General features: G+C 35.5%; 1 protein-coding gene across 1 annotated transcript in view; it reads left to right on the forward strand.

The window, feature by feature from the left end:
* STAG1 (stromal antigen 1) overlaps positions 1 to 25,260 on the forward strand; it is a 296,042-nt gene that overhangs the window by 199,889 nt on the left and 70,893 nt on the right. Inside the window, exons 13-16 of the mRNA XM_045287455.1 lie at positions 4,115 to 4,222; positions 9,575 to 9,689; positions 13,518 to 13,635; positions 22,601 to 22,704. Of these exons, the coding sequence (XP_045143390.1) occupies positions 4,115 to 4,222; positions 9,575 to 9,689; positions 13,518 to 13,635; positions 22,601 to 22,704 (445 nt within the window). The remainder of the gene's footprint in view (positions 1 to 4,114; positions 4,223 to 9,574; positions 9,690 to 13,517; positions 13,636 to 22,600; positions 22,705 to 25,260) is intronic.

Below are 25,260 nucleotides of genomic sequence, written 5' to 3' on the forward strand. Positions count from 1 at the left end.
GCAGTCGGTAATAGAATGCTGCCATCACCTAGTTCTTTTTCTTACTGAGTCATGGAGGTTGATGTTCACGTGACACAGTAGTTCCTTGGATTAATTCTTCTCTCCTCCAGACAGGGAAAGCCCAATAGTTGCATGTTAGATAGCCACTCATAAGCTTTTAAGATCCCACTTACTCACCAAAGTAGAATATCCAACATTGTCTTTTGGGACTATAAAGAGCCATTATTGTTTAAGTGGTGGGTTGCTTGCCTCAATGTCAATTGTTCAAAATCACTAGATGCTCTGAAGGAGAATGATGAGCTGTCTAGTGAAAGTTTATAGTTTCAGAAACCTTAAGGAGCTGATCTATTGTGTAGGGTTGACAGAGAACTAAGTTGTCAGAACTAAGTGGTAGGGGGCGGGTTATTGTTGTTTTAATGATTAATGATAATGAGCATGTTTCTTGGCCATATGAATGCCTTCTTGGATGAAATTAACCGTCTGTTAATTTCCTCTGCTATTTAAACTGGTTTACTTGTCTTTTTGTTGGTAAGTATTAAAGCTTTTATAAATTTAAAAAATTAATCCCTTGTTCAATATTTCAGTATGCCAAAATATTTTGTTCTAGTCTTTGGATTCTCATTTTAATTTTTTGATTCATGAGACTATCTGATTTTTAGGAGTTTGTAGTCATATAGTTGTCTTCTATAATTGTCCTCACAGTTGTTATGCTTGAACATCCACAAAGTTCATCTCATTGAGGATCTTCCTCTTTTTCATTCCCCTTCTACTTTACCAAGTATGATGTCCTTTCCCTGGGACTGGTTCCTCCTGATAATATATCTAAATTACATAAGATGAAATCTCTTCAACTTTCCTTCTAAAGAGCATTCAGGTTGTACTTCTTTCAGGACAGATTTCTCTGTTCTACTGGTTGGTCATTTTGTTAATTTTATTAACCAACACAATAATTTAGATGCTTTAGTTCTTCTCCAATCTTCCTTATTTATTGTTCAACATTCACATACATCTGAATGATGCAACTGAATATACCATGGCTTGGGTACACATACCTAACTCTTGCTTAGTATATTTTGGATATATAGATTGGTACTTATGTGGCCATGATCTTTACAAAATCTTTATATCAAATTTATTTTTGTTCCTTGTTACCTGTGGAAAGATCTTGCTTTGTTTTTCTTTAAGGGGTCCTGGTTGTAATCAGCTGCTAACCAAGTGGTTAGTGATTCAAATCTATCACCGTCCAATCCACTGGAGAAATATCTGGCACTCCTGGAAAGATTCACACGCTCTCTAACTGCCATCAAGTCTATTCCAACTCCGGGGACCCTATCGGACTAAGTAGACCTGCCCCGAGGGTTTCCAAGTCTGTCCATCTTTACAATAAAAAGCTTCGTTTTTCTACCGTAGAGCAGCTGGTGGTTTTGAGCGACTGACGTGGAGATTAGCATCCTGAAGTGTATTGAGCTACACCATCAGGACTCATTCCATAGAGATTGCAGTTTTGGAAACTCTATGGAGTGGTTGTACTCTGTCCTATATGATTGTTATGAGTTGTAATCAACTGAATGGCACTGGATTTTTTTTTTTTTTGCTCATCCCTAATTTTTACTTAACTATTATTTTGACAGTTCATGAACACAAAACAAGCTTCTGCATTTCTTACAGCATGAAATGATCTAACCATATTTTTCTTGGTTTCTGAGAGCGCTACCATTACTATTGAAGACATTTAACATCTTGTTGAGCCACCTTTAATTTTTTTTTTCCTTCATCTGTTTATTTTCCTCCTTTTTAGATAGTACAGCTTGGTTTTGCTTAGGAGTTAGGGTTCCTAAGATTTTTTTTACTTTTGATTAGTTCTCCTGAGGATATTAGTAACTGTACTTACGATTTACAATTAAGTGAAAAGGCTAAAACATAAGCCCTCTTTTACTCTGCTTATAATTTGGGAAATTCTACATAGGCATTATCCTGGTTGCTGTAGTGGTTGTGTGGTGGACTACTAACCACAAGGTCATCAGTTCAAAACCAACAGTTGCTCCTTGGGAGAAAGTTGGAACTTTCTACTCCCATAAAGATTTATAGTTTCAGAGACCCACAGAGGTAGTTCTAATCTATCATCTGAACTCAAGATGAGTCAGCAGTGACTCAATGGCAATGAGTTTGAGTTAGGCATGAGCAGAAACACTTTGCTTCAGAACAGAGAAGTGTTTGTTATAATCTCTTAATAGACCTTAGCCTCTCTCTCTCTCTCATTTGCAATACACATAATCTTTGAGATATGGAAGGGATATGTAGGGAAAGATACTTTGGAGTTAGCCCATCTGCTTACATCTATGTTAATTTATCATCTGCTTACATCTATGTTAATTTATCATTGTTTATTGGCTCCTGTTGTTACTCACATGGATACTGTTATTCTGCCTCGTGGTAGGATACAAGTATCAGTTGGTTTCCAGTCTACTACTACTCATGGTGAGCCCATATGAATAGAACTGTACTCCATAGGACTTTTAATGGCTGATTTTTTAAAGTAGATCACCATGCCTTTTTTCTTCCAAGTCATCTGTCAGTGGACTCAAGATTCCACTGTCTTGGTTAACTGTCAAGCGTATTAACTATTTATACCACGTAGGAACTCCTGCAACAGTGTAGAAACAGACAGAGTTGGACAGTTTAGTTACATCTAAAAATCCCATTTACTTATGTACTATTCCTGATGTATCCAGTTTAGCTTCCTGCAAAACTGTAGCTTCTCATTCAAACTGTGATTTAAACTCCACACACATACCCCACACACACACAAACCCATCTTTTTTTTCCCCCCCCTGCAAAGTTCACTCTGTAACAGACCCTTAATCTGTTTTTTAGCTTCAGAAATATTTGGGGATTGAACCAGTAACAGGTTCTACATCTTGTCAAGAACCTATGAATCCCAAGAATTTGTTATACTTTCCATTCATTGTTAATTTCTAATCAGATCAGATAATATTGGGTATATAAAATGATCAGGAAATTTAAAAAACAAGTAAATCTGCCACCAAGTCTATTTCTTCTCAGTAGACAGAGTAGAACTGCTGTATAAGGTTTCTGCAGTTTGAACTGCTAACCTTACTGTTACTAGGCAACACCTTTCCCACAGCTCTACCAGAACTCCATAATCAGCAAATAGAAGTTTCTTTTGGGAAAAAAAACATAAAAGCAATGGATGGTTGTGACTACTGAGTTTATCTTATATAGAAAGAACAGTAAATATGATTATAATAGGAAGAATAAATTTTGGAAAGAAGAGTTACATAGCATCATCATAATTTAACTTTATGGGTCAGGGACTGATTCCTAAAGCATACCAATTAGAATCCTATGCAAATTTAAAGTGCTTGGTTTAATTAACGGATCTCTGGTGGTGCTTTGAGGCAAGCATTATACTCCTATCCACAAGGTTGACGAATTAAACCCACCAACCTCTCTGTTAGAGAAAGATGAGGTTGTCTACTCTCATAAATATTTTTTTTTTCTCATAAATATTTACAAAGCCTTGGAAACCCTACATAGTCTCTCTGCATTGTAATAAACTTATGACAATGGTGGGTTTGGGGGGTATGTGTGTGTGTGTTTTATTAATTTGGGCCAATATATACTTCAAGATAATTAATAGTCATTGTCTGTGGGTAAAAGGATCCCTGTTGGCATAGTGGGTTATGCATTGGTCTGCTAACCACAATGTCAGCAGTTCAAAGCCACCAACCATTGCTTGGGAAAAAGGTGAAGCTTTCTACTGCCATAAAGATATACAGGCATATAAACCTACAGAGTCAGTTCTGCTTTCTTTGCCTATAAGGTCACTGTGAATTAGAATGAACTCAAGTGACAGTGAGCTAGGTTTGAGGGTTTTGATCCATGAGTATATATGGAATGGAGTGTTGTGGGTATTGTATGTATCAAGTATGTTTTATGATTAAATGGTGCTATTACTTGGAAATTAAGATTAAAAATGGAAAAAAATCACTATGCCCTTGGTTTTTATAATGAACTTTATAAAATTTAAATGAAGGTGGCACTGAAAGTAAACATTTGTTTTGGTTCAGATGTTAATTTCTGAATTTTTCAGTGGAAGTGAAGAAGCTCTTTCCAATGAAGACTGTGAAAATGTTTACCACTTGGTCTATTCAGCCCATCGCCCTGTTGCTGTTGCAGCTGGAGAATTTCTTCATAAAAAGTGAGTTAATTATCTTTGAAATCACATTCCACTTCTTTTTTGTTGTTGTGGAATTTGTAGAAGACAGTATTAGTGACTGAACACAGGACTAGAAGTAGCTATTTCAGATTTTAAGAACTATGCTATCCACAGAGATTCTGGGCACCTCAAGAATCACATCCTTGTAATCACCTTAAATCAGAAAGACTCTTTCTTTGCCTAAGGCTGTGAGTGAAAATTGGGGAACTATATGAATTTTTAGAAACTCGAGAAATCATTGGTAATTTTTTTGCCAGTTTTCTTCCCTTTTAAATTCATAGTTCTGACCTTATTTCTCAACAGTTTACTCCATCTGTGAACTTATGTATCCTTCGATATGCTTCCAAATTTTTCATCTTTTTGTTCATTCTTTTCCATCCCCTTCTTTGGTATGAGAATCATTTGAATCAGTAGTCCGTAGTCATTCTGAAGAATTAAGTAGTTTCTGTTTAACAAAAACTTATCTATATGTTTGGCAAAGCATAGAGCTACTTAAGAGTCTCTAGAAATAAATTTTTATGAAATCTACTTTTTATCATGACCATATATGTATGTTTTACTATTTATTAATAGGTCAGTTACTAGAACAGGAACACGTTTTGGTTTTGAGGGGATTTAGTTGTTCTTAGATTTACCTCAGTGATTTTGAAAATGTAGTAATTTCTTTTTTTGCTGAAGTACAGCTGTAAGTCATGCACTGGGTGACTTTGCTTGGATGATTAACTTTGCTAATGAACATGCCTCGCTCTCCAACCAACATCTGCATTTCAGTATTACAATAAAAATTGTTCTGTAGTCCATGTTGTCTCTAAAAATATTAAAAGCTTCTTTTTGGAAAATCTTAACTAAGAAACAAAGCAGAGTACTAAAGTATGCTGGTAATATAAGTGGAGAAGATGAAAATCTTCACTTTGGGGCAGGGTTTTTTAATTAATACATTGAATTTGATAATGATTATGCTATCTGTGACTAGTAAAATGGTGAATTTTCATATTTATGTTAGGTGGCTTTCTGTGACAGATACCAAGGCTTTAATGTGGTCTTCTCTTAACTGTTAAGGACTATTAGATTGTATTTGTGCTCTGTTCTATATTTAACTTTTCAACACTGTGTGCCTGTATAGATGATTTATTGCTTTCTTTGTTTCAAAGAGAAGATAGACTAAAGAATTTGAGTCTCTCTAGAATAGAGGTCATAAATTGGCAGCACTGAGTCAGGGAAAGCCCTTGGGTAGGGAAGATTACCAAAAGGTCATGGAAAAATAGAATTGAAAAATAATTATTCCATAAACATTTGAAACTTCTTCATTGTTTATTTCACCAGTACTATATTATTCTGTGTTGGAAATATTTGGTAGCTTTTAACTAGAATGTTTTATTTGAAATCAAGATGATAAAATCTCTTTCTCACACAGACATAACATACCCACTCACTCATTCACACACTCACAACAGGGTCACTCAATCAATTCCAATTCATAGAGGTCCTGTAGGATACATGAGAATTAACCCTTAGGGTTTGGGCTATAAATCATTATGGGAACAGCAAACCTCAGTTTTTCCTTGAGGAGTGGTTAATGGGTTTGAACTGCTAACATATGGGTAGCAGCCCAGTACATAACCTATACCAGGGCTAATGCGGGAGAGGGGGAGCGGGGAGGGAGGGGAAAAATGAGGACCTAATGTCGGGGGTTTAAATGGAGAGAAAATGTTTTGAGAAACGATGTACAAATGCGCTTTACACAATTGATGTGTGTATGGATTGGGATAACAGTTGTATGAGCCCCTAATAAAATGTTAAAAAAAAAAAAAAAAAACCTATACCACCAGGGTTCCTTACTCCCATCATATCCACCCAAATAAATAAGACCTTCCCTATAATAATACCTACGCAGATAGAACATCAAGATAAATCTTCTACCCTCTACATATGCTACTAAAATTTTTTAAATTAATTTCTAAACATGTATTTTCTCCTTGAATTTTTATTTTTTGTTTTTTGTTGTTTTGCTGCCATGTGAAATTTTCATTTTATACAGTTATTTGTGCTCTAAGATGAGAGGCCTGGTCTCTTATATGTTTAAACTAGTACACTTTATAGCACTATCCCTATTATTTTTCTTTATAACCCCAGGATAGTGCATGTATCTATCAGCTGTTTATTTCTGTCAACTAGAAGAAAAGCCTGCTCCCATAAGAAAAAGAAATTTGTCTTTGTTTATTGTTGTATCCATTTTACTTTGATGAAAACCTAGAAATAGTAAATTCTCAATAACACATTTTTAGTTAAAGCAAAATAAGGGTTGAAGCAATGGCTATCTTTTTCATTGCTGATTTCTCAGCATCTATCCTGGATTAAAAAATACTTACATATTTACCTATATCTATTTAGATTGAATTTATAGAGGTAAAGACATTCTTTATAACTTTTGTCAATAACATTTTTTAAATGTAATATATTCATTTTACAGAATACACTTTACTTATGACCACTTTTAGATAATAGGCTATAAGTAGAAAAAATGCAAATGGTAATCATGATGAAAAGTATTGGTTGATAATATGTGATGGAAAATTTCATAACTATGACAACATGATTATGAAATCGATATTTTAAAACATCTCATGTTTTAAAACTGCTCATTTAAAAATTGCATCTTCTAAAGTTAATATTGGATAATTGCTTATGATATTTTCAGAAAGACTTGGACATTGATTATGAGTTCTAAAACATTTTTCATTTTATATGTGTTTGAACTGTATGAACTTAGTGGTGCTCACTCTAATTTTAACAGTTTTACTGGCATATAATCCACATACTATAAAATTCAGTGATGTAAGCATATTTAAAAGAGTTGTACAATCATCACCACAATCAATTTTAGAACGATTTCTTCATTTACTCATTATTATTAGTGCCCCATTTAACCCCAGTCTCCTCTACTATAACCTTAAGGAAATATTAATTCAGTTACCATCTCTCTAAGTTAGATTTACCTGACCTGAATTTCATATTAAGAAATACTACCAAAATCAACAAAATAAAACAGGAAAACTTCACTCAAAAAGAAAGCCGAAAACAATAAAAAACAAATTTAAAATTAGTCAAAGGGGAGAACAAATGATAAGGTGTTAAATTTTAACTTTAGTACATCTGCAATAGCCTACTTTCCAGTGCACTATGTCTGATAGCAAGGCTATTCACAGCCCTGGTAAATGATCAGAGGCAATTCTCCAGAGGCTTAAACCATGTGGGGACTCTGCAAATGAAATTTGGGCATTTACTGTCATCCATTGCTTTCTGAAGATTAAGATGCTCAGAATTTAAATTCTAATACAGTTCCCTCTTCAGGTCTTGGACTTTATTATCTACAATCCTTGGACCACACAGGCTGGTGTGCCTTTTTCCATGCAGATTTATTTGACACCTTATTTACATGGCTATTTGATTCAGAGCAAGCTTTGTAGGCCCCAGATTCTATTCTTTCTGGTAGCAGTTGATACCTTTTTGTAAATTTTAAAATCATTTTATTGAGGATTCTTACAGCTCTTATAACAATCTATACATCAATTGTAACAAGTACATTTGTATATATGTTGCCATCATTATTTTCTAGCTATTTACTTTCTATTGAGCCCTTGGAGTCAGCTCCTCTGTCCCCACCCACACCCACCTCCATGCCCACTTTTTGAACTACAAAAGTGCCATTTTGGAAAACACTCCTAAAGGTCAACAGACCTTGAATTATTTACAGCTTTTCTTTTCTTTTTTTAATCATTGGTTTTGTAGTTTTTGTTGATTTATTATTGTTTTTTTCTCTGTCTTGTTTTTGTGCATATTATTATCTCTACAGGTCTATCTTGATCAGATTGGCTGGATAATCTAGAGGAGAAAACAACGGACTGACGGTTCCACAGGGACATTGGAGAGGGGGAGGTGGGGAAAAGCAAGTGGTGTTAACAAACCCAGGGAGAAGGGAACAACAAGTGATCCAAAATCAGTGACAAGGAAGGTGTAAGGCCTGGTAGGGCTTGATCAATGGCAGAGTAACCGAGAAGAATTACTGAAACCCAAATGAAGGCTGAGCATGATTGTGAGACAAGAGGAAAGAACTAGGCAAAGGGCATTTATAGAGGTCTAAATATAGGCCTGTACATATGTAAAATATTTATATATGAAGATGGGGAAATAGATCTATGTGCATATATTTGTAGGTATAGTATTAAGGTAACAGTTGGACATTGGACTTCCACTCAAGTACTCCTTCAATGCAAGAACTCTTTGTTCTATTAAACTGGCATTCTATGATGCTCACCTTGCTGATAATCACTGAAGACAAAGCAGGTGAATAAGCACATGTGGTGAAGAAAGCTGATGGTGCCCGGCTGTCAAAAGATATAGTGTCTGGGGTCTTAAAGGCTTGAAGGTAAACAAATGGCCATCTAGCTCAGAAGCAACAAAGCCCATGTAGAAGAAGCACACCAGCCTGTGTGATCACGAGGTGTCGATGGGATCAGGTATCAGGAATCAAAGAACAAAAAATCGTTGCATTGTTAATCACGGGGAGTAAAGATTGGGGACCCAAAGCCCATCTGTAGACAACTGGACATCCTCTTACAGAAGGGTCGCAGGGAGGAGACGAGCCAGTCAGGGTGCAGTGTAGCAATGATGAAACATACAACTTTCCTCTACTTCTTTAATGCTTCCTCCCCCCGACTATCATGATCCCAATTCTACCTTACAAATCTGGCTAGACCAGAGGATGTGCACTGGTCCAGATAGGAACTGGAAACACAGGCAATCCAGGACAGATGATCTCTTCAGGACCAGTAGTGAGAGTGGCGATACCGGAGAGGGTGAGGTAGAAAGGGGGAATCGATTACAAGGATCTACATACAACCTCCTCCCTGGGGGATGGACAACACAAGTGTGTGAAGAGAAGAGAAACGTCGGACAGTGTTAAGACGTGATAAAAAATAATAATTCATAAATTATCAAGGGTTCATAAGGTAGAGGGGACGGGGAGGGAGGGGGAAAATGAGCTGATATCAAGGACTCAAGTAGAAAGCAAATGTTTTGAGAATGATGATGGCAACAAATGTACAAATGTCTTTGACACAATGTATGTATGGAGTGTGATAAGAGTTGTATAAGTCCCCCTCCCCAGTAAAGTGATTTTTAAAGAAGAAACCAAAAAAAGGTCATTTTGATGTGTTGTGTTGAAATAGTTTATCTATTTAAGTACAAATATTATTTCTTTTCCATACTTAAAATCTTGCATAATGAAATTCACATCAGGGTATATTTTTCATTCTGTTACTTTGCTCTTTCCAGACTGTTCAGCAGACATGATCCACAAGCAGAAGAAGCATTGGCAAAGAGGAGGGGAAGGAACAGTCCAAATGGAAACCTCATTAGGATGCTGGTTCTTTTTTTTCTTGAAAGTGAGGTAAAAATATTTACCATAACAACTTGTTTATTGGGATCTATCTATCTATCTATCTATCTATCTATCTATCTGTCTGTCTATCTATCTAGCTATATTTTCTCTTCCATCAAGTAGATTCTAATTCATAGAGACCTTATTTAGGATTTTGTGGGGCTTTGTAAATCTGTATGTACAGGAGTAACCAGCCTCATTTTTCTCCCATGGAGCACCTAGTGTGCTAAAAATGCTGCTCTTGGCACTTAACAATCTGATGCTTACCTGGTAATGCCATGAGGGCATTTTTTTGTTGTTGTTAAATTGTTTTTTTATTTCAGTATAATAGATATTTTTCAATCAAATGAAAATAAACCTTTTCCTTGTAAGTGTTTCATTAATTATCTTGTGTAGAATCAATACTCTACCCTTTGTAAGAAGAATTGCTGATTGAATATTTGGGTGTGGATCAAAACTGGAGACAGGATAGCAGTGTTTTCAAATTTTATAATACTGCTTACATTTTTAAGGAGACATGGTAGGCCTAGTGGGTTACATATTGGCTGTTGACTAAAAGGTCAATGGTTTGAACCTACCAGCCTCTATATGGGAGGAAGATAAAGCTTTCTGCCCCTGTATAGATTTTACAGCTTTCAAAACCTACAGAGAGGACCATTCTACTCTGTCCCATGGGGTGACTATGAGTCAGAATTGACTAGATGGCAGATAGTGAATGAGGGAGCATACAATTTTTGTACTGTTGCTCATTTTTCTTATATTTTTATCTGGGACTTTGAAGTTGTATTATTTACACCACTTGTTAATTTTATCAAGGAGTTAATATTACTTTTATCTAGTTTCAAAATTAAGAAAGAAGAAAATATTAATTTAAATGTTTTAATTAATAGTTGTATAAGCTCTATAGTAGCATTTCCATATGCTATACTCAGTTATCACTTAAACAACTTTGAAATGAACATTCATAGTATATTAGTAACTGTCAGAGTCTGTTTCAAAGGTAAACTTTGGTTTGCTCACCTAAATGTTCCTTGATATTGAAACTTTAAGGTAAATAAAATCTAAAGAGCCTCTGAATAAATTATGTTAGAAAAGAGGACAGAGCACAGTATAGCAATAATGAAACCCGCAACCTTCCTCTGGTTCTTAAACACTTCCTCCCCCAACTACCAGGACCCCAATTCTGCCTTGCAGACCTGGTTAGACCAGATGATGCACAGCGGTACAGATGGGAATTGGAAACGCAGGGAATCTAGGACAGAAGAACCTCTCAGGACCAGGGGTGACAGTGGCGATACCAGGAGGGAAGGGGGGTGTAGAAAGGGGGAATTGATCACAGGGAGCTACATATAACCTCCTCTCTGGGGAACAGGCATCAGAGGGATGGGTGAAGGGAGAGGCCGGGCAGTGTAATGTAAGATACAATAATAATTTATAAATTAAATGAGCTGATTCCGGGAACCCAAGAGGAAAGCAAATTTTGGGAATAATGAGGGCAACAAATGTATAGATGTGCTTCACACAATTGATCTATGTATTGTGATGAATTGTATGAGCCCCAATAAATTGATTAAAAAAAAAAAAAGAGGACAGAGCATTGTAAAGAAAGTGAAGGGAGTCTAGAAATTTAGGACTCTCAATTTTATTTTGAAGTGTGTGTTTTTGTGTTGAAATGTCCAGGAAGATGATATGAAGGTTCTGATATGAGAGTGGTGTAGGATTTTTTAAAAACATGTGACCTTTATGAAAATTAAAATCATGGAGAAATGAGAGCTGAGCCAGTAGAATAAAAGATCATTGGGCAAATCAGGGAAGAAAAATGGTGGGAGTTAGCACTTTTATTTTATAAGAGAATTGAATATAGATTGAAAAAAGGATCACATCAAAACCAGCAGCAAAGTTGTATTTAAGGAAAGAATATATATAAAAGTTATCTTTGGATCTATATAGAATCCCAGTTATTTTTAGCTCTGGGATACGGCTGAAGATTCTTGTTCGTTTCAAAGATTCTGAACTCTGAAGTGATATTTATGCTTTTGATCCAAAGACCAAACTTTGAGTAGCACAGATCTAAAAAATGTGGATGTGTTATAAGTTTCAGCCAAAATGCATGTGAGTTTTAAGGTAAAATATGAAATACCTATCAAATACCACACTTGTGACAGTCTCTCTTAGTTTTCAAAGGAACGAGATAGAACTATTTGCAGCTGCGTGAAAAGATGACTCGCATAGATAGCAACAACAGTTTCAAATATTGATGGGGGTGAGACTACTATAAGCTGTTGTCTGAAAGGTGTAAGCAATATGATGATCCTTTGAACTTAATTAGAAAAGGAAAATGTTTTGGATTTCTGAAATCCCAAATACTTTTCTTTTTGATTTGTGAACTAACATCTTCTTACACAAATTATAAACATCTTATTTTGTTTTATTTGTTTGGGTTTTTTCTTTTTAGCCAACCATGCCTGCCCCTCCCTAGTTTCATTTATATTCTTGTGTTTCCTGCTATCTCCTGAAATACAAGAACATATTAAAATATATGTCTCAGTCCTTCCATATGTTATTTTTGTTGGCTGTAAGAACAACTGAAATAATCTTTTTTAATAGTTACTACTTCATTTGCAACTATTATATTTTCTCTCTTTATGGTCTCTTGTTTCATCAGAAACGTTCTCATATAATACCTCTTGTCTTATTTTTGCGTGAATCCAACCATACCTGTTGGAAACAGAGTGCTTAATAAGCTTATAGTCTAATAATTTAATGGAATTCTGACGGTGTCCTCAATTCCTAATTCCTGTGTTTTACTCCAGCATATACATACTAGGAGGCTTCAAAAATTCATAGAAATTGGAGTTTTAAAGTAGTGGAAATTTCCCACATACTTTTGAAAGCCCGCTTATATTTGTAATAGCCTAGTAATAGACTCAAACTTTTGACTTGAAAAACACCTTCAGAATGAAATTGTGGGTCTATATTATACATTAATTGCATGCAGTTCAGCTAACTAGGATTAACTGAACTGATTATTATAGCCTTTATTTTTTCTGGTATATGAAATAGTAAAATTTTAATAATAGAATTATAAAGGTTGACTTAGAAGAGATTTTGTAGTTAATGGGGTACTCTCCTTTTGCATATGAATTGCAGGTGAAAACATGGATATTAGATATCTGCCTAAATTGGTTATTCATTTTGTTTGAAATTTGAGGTATTTAAGTTATCACAAATATTAGTACCTTGTATAGTTTAGATGCAAACCAAATAGTTTGATAAATGATATTTGAATGTGAAGCATCTAAATTGTTCTCTTTGTATAACCATATAATTTCTTCTTTAAGCTGATGTATTTTCGAGTATTTCGAGGACAAGGATTTGAGTCAGATTGAAATGAGATTCGTAAAGAAAGATGCAGCCACATACCTTAGGAAATTTAGGAGAAATTGAATTGCACCAAAGTTTCAAATACTATTCTAGGAGAAAATAGTTAATTTCCTTTTAAAACAAAAATTAGAAAGGAACAACTAGAAGTAGTGAAAAGTAATTTAGACCTGGATTCTGTTTTTAGGAATTCATCTGAATCTTTTTCTTCTCACGTTCCTCACCTATTCATGATGTGGTTAGATTAGGACATCCTGATCCTCACTATTGTAAATATTTTTCAAATAAATGTATTCTATATATTGACATATGATATAAATAAATTTATTGTTCTCTAAGTGAGTCTTGGGATCATTGAGATCATGGTACTTGTGAAGAAAGGAAGTTTTTGACTGAAATACTAATAGTAACTTATTCCTGAAATACTCTTTAGTCACAGTTGTTTGGTTTTTTTAGTTACATGAACACGCAGCCTATTTGGTGGACAGTCTGTGGGAGAGCTCTCAAGAACTCTTGAAAGACTGGGAATGTATGACAGAATTGTTATTAGAAGAACCTGTTCAAGGAGAAGAAGGTACACATTTTGACAAGTTATTTTCAAGCTGATTGTTTTGGGTCTCCATTGATAATTATACCATACTTAAATTTATGCAAGCCTGCTATATGTATTTTTTTCAAAAGGGTTAATTTGTTTTCTAAAACAAGTGTATCTCAATAGTTTACAGCATCTATCCCAACTAATACTGCTACTGTGCCACATGAGCTTTTAAGATTCATATAAATATCATGTAATAATCAAAAAAGCTGATATGCCTTGATTTGAAATCCATATAATATATTTAATATGATAGAAATTGCGTATCAAGGATTTTTTGCTATATTTAAATGTGAAGTTAGAAAACTTTGTGAAGCACAAGGATTTAATTAGACCCTTCTTTTGTTATATTATCATTAAAATTAAAACCCGAAAATAATTGGTCTAGCTAGCTGCAGAATATCGAAAACGGATAACTGTATGATAAATTCAGAAGTACAATATGTACAGTATTACACTTCAGCATGATAGGAAAGTGAATATGTATACAGTCATACATCTCATAATGTTCATTCAGGTAGTGTCAGACCACATGTAAGTATAGAGTTTAAAAATCCTGATCACTGAAAGGGACTTAGTGAACATAACAACTTTTCATGAACTTTTGTATGTCATATGCCTCTTAGACACAAAGTGAATGCCTTAGTATTTGTAATAAACCCCTAATGTTACTGGCTGGTGTATGTAATATAGTGTACTTTCTATCCAATAATATTACTGTGTATATTGCGAACTTCAACTTGTAGGAAACAGTATTTTCATATATCTCACATCTTGTTAGTGTTATGGTGTTCTCGCCCTTTAATTTGGTTTTGAAAAGTTTTTTTTTAATGGACTGGTGTTTCACCAAATGTTTCACCAAAAAAGATACACAGATAACCAATAACCCCATAAAAACATGCGCAATATCATTATTGTTGTTCGGTGCCATTGAGTCAGTTGTGACTCATGCACAACAGAACAAAATGCTTCCTGGTCCTGGGCCATCCTCACAATTGTTCTTATGCTTGAGCCCATTGTTGCAGCCACTGTGTCAATCCTTCTCTTTGAAAGCCTTCCTCTTTTTCACTGCCCAGCTACTTGATCAAACATGATGCCCTTCTCCAGGGACTGGTCTCTCCTGACAACATGTATGTAAGGAGAAGTCTCGCCATCTTTGTCTCTAAAGAACATTCTGGCTATACATCTTCCATGACAGACTTGTTTTTCCTTTGGCAGTCCATGGTACTTTCAAAATTCTTCACTAGCACCACAATTCAAATGTATCAGTTCTTCTTTGGTCTTCTTTATTCAATGTCCAATTTTCTATTTTTTAATCTAGTAAAATACTGTGAGAGTATATTTGAGCATAGCACAGAGGACAACACAGGGTCAAGCACTGATAGGGTATTAAGATACACAAGAGGCCTTCCAAAAAGTTCCAGGTAAAATTCCATGATCTGTTGATGCTATATTTTTTTACGCCCCCTTCGACTTTTTTTAATCATTTTATTGGGTGCTCATACAACTCTTATCACAATCCATACATCAATTGTATAAAGCACATTTGTACATTCGTTACCCTCATCATTCTCAGAACAGTTGCTCTCCACGTAAGCCCCTGGCATCAGCTCCGCATTTTTCCCCCCCCCTCTGATTTTGAGAATATGATGGTGAAGGTACATCGTGGCTTCCAGCGCAGAACATCATTTGATCTTTTTTTTTTTTTTTTTTTAAATACTTGTATTGGGATCTCTTACATCTCTTATCACAATCCATACATTCATCCAGTGTGTCGTGCACATGTGCACATATGCCGCCATCATAATTTTCAAAGCATTCTCTTCCCACTTGAGCCCCTGACATCAGTTACCCATTTCTTCCTGCTCCCTCCCCATCCATCCTCACTCATGAACCCTTGATAAGTTATAGATTATTATTTCCATATCTTACATCATCCTCCCATCGCCCCTCACCCACTTTTCCATTATTCGTCCCCCTGGGAGGGGGTTCTAGATTGATCCTTGTGATCCATTTCCCCCTTTCCCCCACCATTCCCTAATCCTATTGATATTTCTGCTCTCATTGTTGGCCCTGAGGGGTTTATCTATCCTGGATTCCCTGTGTTGCAGACTCTTATCTGTAGTAGTGTGCATGCTCTGATATAATCCGATTTGTAAGGTTGACTTGCGGTCATGATAGTGGGGTGAAGGAAGCACCAAAGAACTAAAGGAAAGTTGTGTGTTTCATCGTTGCTATACTGCACTCTGGCTGGCTCATCTCTTCCCTGTGACCCCTCTGTGAGGGGATGTCCAGTTGTCTACAGATGGGGTTTGGGGCTCCACTCCATGACCCCCCCCCCCACCTCCATTCACCTTGAGTATGGATTTGGTCTGTGTCTTAGAAGTCTGATACCTGATCCCATCGACACCTCATGATCACACAGGCTGGTGTGCTTCTTCCATGTGGGCTTTGTTGCTTCTGAGCTAGATGGCTGCTTGTTTACCTTCAAGCCTTTAAGACCCCACACACTGTATCTTTTGATAGCTGGGCACCATCAGCTTTCTTCGGCACATTTACTTATGCACCCATTTGTCTTCAGCGATCATATCATGGAGGTGAGCACACAGTGATATGATCTTTTGCTTTTTGATGCCTGACAACTGATCCCTTTGGCACCTTGTGATCACACAGGCTGGTGTGCTTCTTCCATGTGGGATTTGTTGCCTCTCAGTTATATGACTGCTTGTTCATCTTCAAGCCTTTAAGACCCCAGACACTTTATCTTTTGACAGCCAGGTACCATTAAATTTCTTCACCACATTTGCTTATGCACACATTTTGTCTTCAGCAATTGTATCAGGAACCTTAGCATCACAGGATGCTGGATTGTTAGAACAAAGTGTTCTTGTGTTAAGTGAGTACTTGAGTCAAGGCAAATGTCCATCTTTCAACCTTAATTTTTAACATATAGATATGAGTACATAGTTCTATTCCCCTCTTGTTATCTATGTATTTACATATGTTCATACCTGTATTTAGGCCTTTATAAATGCCTTTTGCCTCCTGGTTCTTTCCTCTATTTCCTTTCACTTTCCTCTTGTTTCACCATCATGTTCAGCCTTCATTTGAGATTAGTAATGCCTCACTGCTACATTGCCCTTGATTAAGCCTTACTAGACATCCTACGATCTATCTTCCATTGATTATAGTTCACTTGTTCTTCCCTTGTCCCTGGGTTGATACTCACCCCCACCCCTTTCCCTTCTCCCACCTCCCCTTCTCCCGTATCCCCTCAGAACCATTGGTCCCATTCTTTTCATCTTCGAATTATTTATCCTGCCTGTCTTATCTAAATAGACATGCAGATTTATTAAAAAGTGCAAAATAAAACAATAAAGAAAGTCAAAATCAACAAAACAGTAACAACAACAACCAAAAACAAAATAACAATAGCAAAAAGAAAGCCACTGACAAAAATGGTAACGCCTATAAATAATTGAAGGTCTGTTTGTTGGCCTTAACAAGTGTTTTCCAGTCAAGTCTGATGGGGTGCCACACTCTGTCTCCAAAGTTTATTTTTGGTATTCCCTGGGAGTTTCATCAGTCTGCTCCCCCTGCTGATCTGCATTCTCTCTGTGTCTCGACCCAGCATGATGGGGCCAGACTGTGCACTATTCCCGCACTGTGTCTCCAGTGGTGTCTCCCATAGCACCATGGTTCAGTGAGGTACTCCGGGTCGTGTTGTGGCACCAGCCCTACAGCCCTCCCCATGCGTTGTCTGCTCCGAGCAGGAACATCATCCTCGACTTGGTAGGCCAGGATGTCCTCTCCTCCCTCATCTTCTGGCACTATCTCTGACTGTTCTGCTTCTTTTCATGAGTTCTTCAGTATTTGACAATGTTTCATTGTTCTCCATAAGGTTTTCCATGGCTACTTCCTCTGAAGTATATTTCTGTATCTTTAATAGGTATAGTGTTCATTTTCTCCACGGAGAAGGTAGAGCAATTTAAGAGAGACAGCTAGCTTTTGAGAATGTACACACCTTTGCAAAGACTACCTTAAAATACCTTTAAAGACATGTTTACCTTTATATTCCAGAGTTAATATTGTTGTATATTTTTTGCTGAGTAAAACAAATTTGTCGTATAAGAGTCTGAGCTCGTGTTATTACACAGCTACCAAATAGCAACATGACTATGACCAAATTGTTTAACTTACCTGGGCCTCAATCTCTTTATCTGTAAAATTAAAGCATTTGACTACAAAATCTGTTGTGTTCTTTAATGCTAAAATCCTTGGATACAGTTTGCCTGAATTTGTAATTCAAAGAATATTTATTGATCACCTTTTTTGGTATGCTAAATATTTAATGTAATATTAAATCCAGTACACTGCTCATATTAAGCTTAAATTCTCATAGGGTGGCAGGCCAAGACTGAATGGGCAATAAAAAGGAAAATGTCTGTGATAGATTATGATATACTGCCCGAGGGGCACCTTCATTAGGTTGGATCTTCAGAGAAGGCTTCTCTCAGGAAGCCACAGGTGATGCATAAACAAATGGATGGAGGAGCTAGTAGCTGAAATTATTTTAATGCTGTCTAGATACAGAAATATTAGTTCAGGGTATCTGAAGCAAGAATGATGTTGCTCTGTTCTATGTCCTGGACTTCAGAACACTGTAGGCTAATGGCATGAGATGAAAATGGAGAGATTAAGGCAGAAACCAGATTGTGAACAACATTTTAACTTGGTAGCTCAACCCCATCCAGCAGCTCCTCAAAGAAAGAGATGATGATAATTCCAGGAAGATTTCAGCCAGGGAACCTATAAGTCAGGTCTGCTCCGTCGCATGGGGTCACTATGAGGCGGAATTGACTCCTTGTTACCCCCAAGCAATTTTAATTGGAACCTTCGAATAATTTACAAATAATAATTTTACCCCAAGAAGTGATGTGACCAGTTTATATTTTAAGAAAATGCTTTTATTAAACTTGGTTTAAAATGGACCACCACCACCTCCTGCAAGTGATAAACAGACTGAAATTAATATTATTGTCAAACAATAACTCATACTTCCCTAATATCCTTTTGTTGTTACCCTATTCTGAATTTTGAAAATTTCTTTAAGGTAATTAGGTGGTTGTTCGGTAATTAATGCAGTAGCTTCTATTGGGTATGCTAGTGAAAATATAATGGAAGAAAAGCCCACAGCTCAATTTTAGAAATTGTTTGAAAAAGAAACAAATGAGAAATAAGTGCAACAGTTAGCTAGTTGTTAAAAAGGATAACGAGATTTAAAAAAAAAGAATGAGCGGTAAATAATACCACCTAGAATAACAATAAAGTGATATTCATTCACAAGAGCTGTGGTTAATATCATATAGTGCAGAAGAGAAAAAGTACAAAACAAAGATCATTAGCTTTAGACATGGTTGTTTAGGTAATTAAGACTTGAAAGCATTTGTTCTCAGTGGTTACAGAAATGCCAGAGTTGGAGGTGATATGAATAAAACTAATAGTGATAAAATGGAGATGTAAAGATGGTTTGCAAGAGTTAAAAAGTTGTGTAGTTATCTGGTAATTCATAGCTTCAATAGCTATGCATTTGTTTTCATTATACAACTTAGGCTCATATATGAGTTTAGGCTTACTTTGCTTTCTATGTTATTAAGTGATTTGGCTATCATTTCCCAGAAAGAATTTCAACTAACGTCATCTATTTTGAGTCTGCCTAGCAATCTACTCATTCAAGGAAATTTTCAAAATTAACTTAATTGATGGCATTATACACTGTAGGTTGTTATTATTTCACAATAATATAAATGTTAGTGTATCGGGGAGAAGGTTCCTATTCTTGATATTCCTTTAAAAAATTTTTTATCTTAATCATGTTGTGGAGGGCTCTTACAGCTCTTATAACAATCCATACATCAATTGTATCATGCACATTTGTACATGTTGCCATCATCCTTTCCAAAACATTTCCTTCTATTTGAGCCGTTGGTATCAGCTCCTCTTTTTTACCCTACCTCCCCCATCTTCGTGAACCCTTGATAATTTGTAAATTATTTTTATTTTCGTATCTTACACCATCTGCAGTCTTCCTTTACCCACATTTCTGTTGTTTGTCCCCCTGTGTGTGGGGGGAGGGGGGCGGTGTTGTTCATCGATCATTGCAATTCTTGAGATATTCTTGAGATCTAATTCTCACTTTCTGTGGGACTAGATTTTCTTCCTAAATAAAAAGGTATACATTTAGTTCATAGACAACCCTAGAAGTTCCTTTATCCCCAGCCAGAGCTGGAAAATTATTATATTCTACAATTAGTGATTAAAACAAACATGTTCTTTTTAATAGTGCTAGTGATTAGATAATAGGAGTACTGTGTAGATGGAAAACTGAAGTTTTTGTTTTTCTAAGACAATTTAAAATGTTAAAACAAAAAAACTTTGAATTAAAAGCTACATATGTACAATAAAGGGCGTTATAACTTTATTTACTTTTTTATTGCTCGTGTGCAAATTTCTTGTGAAATAATCAGTGCAAACTTTTAAACTCTTATGCTTGTTTTGTTTTAATTTATACCTAGTTCTCCTCTGTAATACTGACATCTATTGGTCTTTCATAGATATACGAAACACATCTATGAAATACAGAAAGAATGAAAAGGAGACTAAGGGCGAGACAGAACTAAGCTGTTCCTATTAGTTTCAAAGTCTATAAAAATACATAGTCATGAATTCATTGAAAAACTGTGCTTAAAACCATAATGGTTGTTAAATGACAAAAACAATATCTCAGAACTGAAGAGATATGAAAGGGTTTAAAAATGTTTAAAAAAATAAAAATGATTGAATTTTTCCACTGATATTTTGAGCCCATATCATGCTCAGACTGTACGGATTATGAAAAATGTAGGGTTGTCCCTTAAGTAATCTTCTGGCTATACCAGTCAGCATTCCAGTGTGTTTTAGAAAACTATTGGAAGTGAAGTGGAATAGGAATTAAGCAAAATGATTTTAAAGATTATATAGAAATTTAAGCTTCTGTGAAAAGGCAGCATAGTGGGGGTGGGGGACATGGAAAAAAAGAAAAAGGAAAGGCAGCATAGTTCAGTGCTTACCGGTTAAGAAACTGGAGTCAGAGTACCTGGATTCATCTTTGATTCTACTACTTGCTGAAATGTTTTTTAATATCTCTGGGAGTCAGTTTCCTTACCGATAAAGTGAGGCTGTGTTTCTTTCTCTTGAGTAGGAAACAAGGTAATTATATTAATTACTTACACTAAAAGCTTCATACAAAAGTGATCAATTGTTTGCTCACAGCATTATAGAAATGTAACGAAATTACCAAAATAATTTAGAAGACAACATAAATTAAACTTGTTTGAATATTCAAAATTATTGAATTAAGTTGTAACATTTAACTATTTTATCAGAAATAAACCTTGTCATAGAAAAAGAATAGTGAAACTATATTTAAAATCCTTACGTAGGTCCAAGTATATATTAAGACCCCTATGTGCATCTATAATATATTTAAATTCAACAGAGTAGAGCTATTTTACATAAAATTATTGACTATTCACTTGGTCAGAGTAAACTATGGTAAATTTCACGCAATTAAATGAAGTAAAACCTAGACAGCAAAAGATATTAAAGTGAAAAATATTAAAAGGAAATGAAGAATATGTTGTTACAACCTCCAGGATAAGGAGATCTTTGAAAGCAATATAAGAAACCAACAAAGCCACAAAACAAAATTATATATACTATATAAAAATCAGTCATTTCTCTCTGGCAAAAGATACCATAAAGAGTCTGACAACAAAGGACAAACTAGGTGAAAATATTTGTATCATTCAGCAAACAAAGATTACGATCAGTAATATACAAGAGTGCTCATAAAATGGATGAGAAGAATGATTAGTATAATACAGGCAATCCCCAGAATGCAGAATATCTGATTTACAAATAATCTGTAGTTACAAACCAACCCTGGTAAAACTTATCTTATACTTGCAGTGATTTGTAATAGCAAATGGATGTTACTTTTCAACATACATCTAAACATTAGTACTGTATTATGTTTAGTGTTTTGGCGAGTTTATTTTTTTATGCATAGAAATATACATTATATAACTTAGACAAACATTTGTCTAACATTAGATACAAATGTACCTAACTGTTGTGACTTTTAAGTGCAAATTCAGCTTAAAAGACAAAGGAACAAAATCTGGGAATTGTCTATAAAAATGGGCACAGAATAGAAGTAAATAAAAAGACACGATAAATACTTTCTACTTGACTAGTAGTTAATAGGAAGGAAGAAAATACCATTTCCCCACAACTGGATTGGCCAAAACTGAAGGTATTTATAACATGTACTGCTAACAGGTGTGTGAGGAACTAAATATTGTCATCTTTACCATTAGGGGTATGAACTGTAATAAATAATCTATGTTTTTTTACATCAAGATTTTCCATTTGACTATTACTATCTGTGTATAGAAATAAAATTAACAATTATATAGATATTGATGATGTTTATTGCTATTTATAGTGCCAAAAATAATGGAAATATTTTGCAGTACCATTAATAGGAGAACGTTGACTACGGTTTACATAAATATTGTAATCTAATTTTTTCCTGTCTTTTAACTTTAAACGATTTTAATATTTTTTTCAAAATGCATATGACCTTTGTTTTGTTGAGAGGAAAAAGGGGGGCCTAATTCTGAGATTTGGAATGATGTAGAAAGAAATAAAATAAAAATTTGGATTTAACGTAACTCAGTAGAATAGTATTTTAAAATATCAGGTATTAGGAGAGATCCGACTTTGGCTTCTAGCCTTAAAATAATCGATAATATTGTTACAGTTGCTTTTTATAACTATATTTGTTTTTAATCTCTTATTATTGAAAAATTACCTGAACTAATGTGTTTTTTCCCCTTAGCAATGTCTGACCGTCAAGAGAGTGCGCTTATAGAACTAATGGTTTGTACGATTCGTCAGGCTGCTGAGGCACATCCTCCAGTGGGAAGGGGTACTGGCAAGAGAGTAAGTTACATTAGTTAGAAATCACAAAAAGGATTTTGATATAATTATTTTAAATTAAAATTATTTCTGGTGTTTATATAAACATCTTTTGTTTTTCTTAATGGTAAATTCTTTGGTGCTTTCATCTTCATATCTTCTCTGCTAAACTTGGTTATTAAAAATAGAATATTCTCTTTCCCTGATCTGAAGCACCTGTTCCAAATTCTATTATAGTATTTATGTAGTACTTGATTTAAGAATGTATTGATCTATGTTAAAAGTATAGACTCAAAAACAAACTGATTGTAAATGGTACCATTTAACAACTAGGTGATTTTCAGCTAGTTATTAAATATTTTATGCCTCAATGCCTTTATCTTTAAAATAAGGTTGATAAAAATACATTTTGCTGTTGTTAAAGATTAATTCAGAAAATCATACACCAAAGGACTATAAAGCTAAGGTGGTATGGATTTTTGAAAGTATAAAAATGAAAAGAAAAAAAATCTGTCATAAACAACCATATTAGGGTTTTGGAAATTCATTAGAACTAGACAACAGATTGAGGTGTTTTATTCTTGAAAAAATGCTAAAGCTTTGAAGAAGAACAGCCAAAGTGTTCCACTTTTCTTTCTAAAGTTACAATACACATTGACTCCAACCTGGGTTGGCAAGGACTATGATTTCAGGCTGATACTGGGCACAAAATCAGCTTTGCTGCCTAACATGATGGGCTCTGATCGGATGATGGCAAAATCCAAGGCTTTGTCATGTAGAAGTGGCAAACTTGGTACATAAAACCGGAATACCTGTAGCTTGGAGATTCTAAGGTTATGACCTAGTTGGAAAGAGTGGTAGACCAATCAGAAATGAAATTTGGAAATCCTGGGTTAGGAAATGAAAAGGGGGAAGGAAAAAAAGGTCACCACACACTTCTGGAAAACTGTGCGGACTCTAGCTTGTGCAGAAGAAAGAGATCCATGAGAACCCAACAAAAGGGAAAGACAAGGCAAACTTAAGAACTGGTTGAACTTTAAATGTGCTCTCTACTTACAAACAGAACACTTGCCCAAAGGGAAAAACCTAACAGGTTAGTAGTATTAGAGCACAACCTTAGCCCAAGTCAGGTGTGGGCTATGGCTCCCTGAAAGAAAGGGGGATTGAGCTGATAAAATTGGGCCTGCTTGCTATTTAACAGAGGGATTCTCATTACTCTGGGTCAGGACAATAGTTAGACTTGGAACTATTTGTATGGTCTCTCCCTTTTGCTTTTATCTTTCCTTTTGGGGTCTATCTATATAAGATAAACAGGATAAGCAATCTGGACGGTTCTGGATTGGGTGGTATAGGTGAGGAGGAGAGCCAATAATGACAGGGCCAAGGGAATAGCATGGGATCTAATATAGACAGTAAGGAGGGTGTAGTGTTCCTGGTTGTGTTTGATGAGTTGAAATGTATCCGAGAGAATTATTGAGAGGAGAATGATGGGTAAACGTGATAGTGGGACAGGAGGAAAGAAAATTAAAAATTACATATATAGGTTTAAATATAAATATGTATATATGTAAACATATAAAGATAGGTGTATTTGTGTGTGTGTGTGTGTGTGTGTGTGTGTGTGTGTGTGTGTAAATACAATAAGGAAGCAGATAGACTTTGGGCCTCTACTTAAATAATACCTCAGTACAAGACCAGTGTGTTTTAATAATGTTGCAATGTATGATACTCACCTTCCTGACATGATCGCTGAAGACAAAATGGCAAATAAGCAAATGTGGTGAAGAAAGCTGATGATGCCCAGATATTAAAAGATACAGCATCTGTGGTCTTAAAGGCTTAAAGTTAAAACAAGCGGCCACCTTGGAGAGAAGCAGCAAAGGCACCTGGAAGAAGCACACTAGCCTGTGTGATCATGAGCTATAGACGAGAAGAGGTATCAGAAGTTCAAAACAAGCAATCTAATTGACGTGAAGAAGCATAGACAGTGGAGATCCCAAACCCACCTGCAAGATAATTGGACAGTCCCTCATAGAAGAGCCACAGGAAGGGATGATATATCCAGGTTGCAACACTAGTTCTTTAATATTTTCTCCCCTTACTATTAAGGTCTTAGTTTTACCTCATCAATCTTGTTAGACCTGTGTGTGTTCATTTGTATAATAAAGATTGTTCGATGCTTGAAATACAAGATAGATAAAGCCTTCAGAAATAGTAATTGGAGTAATGATTCCCTGAGATTATGCAAAGAGAGTTCAGGGGGACCTGTAGCAATATTGGCTGTATAACCCCACCTGGAGATAGATAGATGGATGGATGGATGGATAGATAGATACAGATAAAATAACCCCACTCGAAGGGAACAAATAATAGAATTGTGGGTGAATGGATACATTGGATGGTGTAAGATACAGCCAAAAAATACTAAAAATATGTAATGTAATAATAGGGTTGCTGCTGGGGGGGGGGCGGCGGGGGGGTCAAAGGGAGCTGATATCCAAGAGTTCAAGAAGAAAGAAAATCTTGTGAAAATGATGATACAATTGTACAATTATGCTTCATTTAATATACTTATGGGTT

This window comes from Echinops telfairi, unplaced genomic scaffold (genome assembly GCF_000313985.2).
Source record: "Echinops telfairi isolate 266 unplaced genomic scaffold, ASM31398v2 ScPeMD7_16;HRSCAF=60, whole genome shotgun sequence".
Taxonomy (NCBI): Eukaryota; Metazoa; Chordata; class Mammalia; order Afrosoricida; family Tenrecidae; genus Echinops; species Echinops telfairi.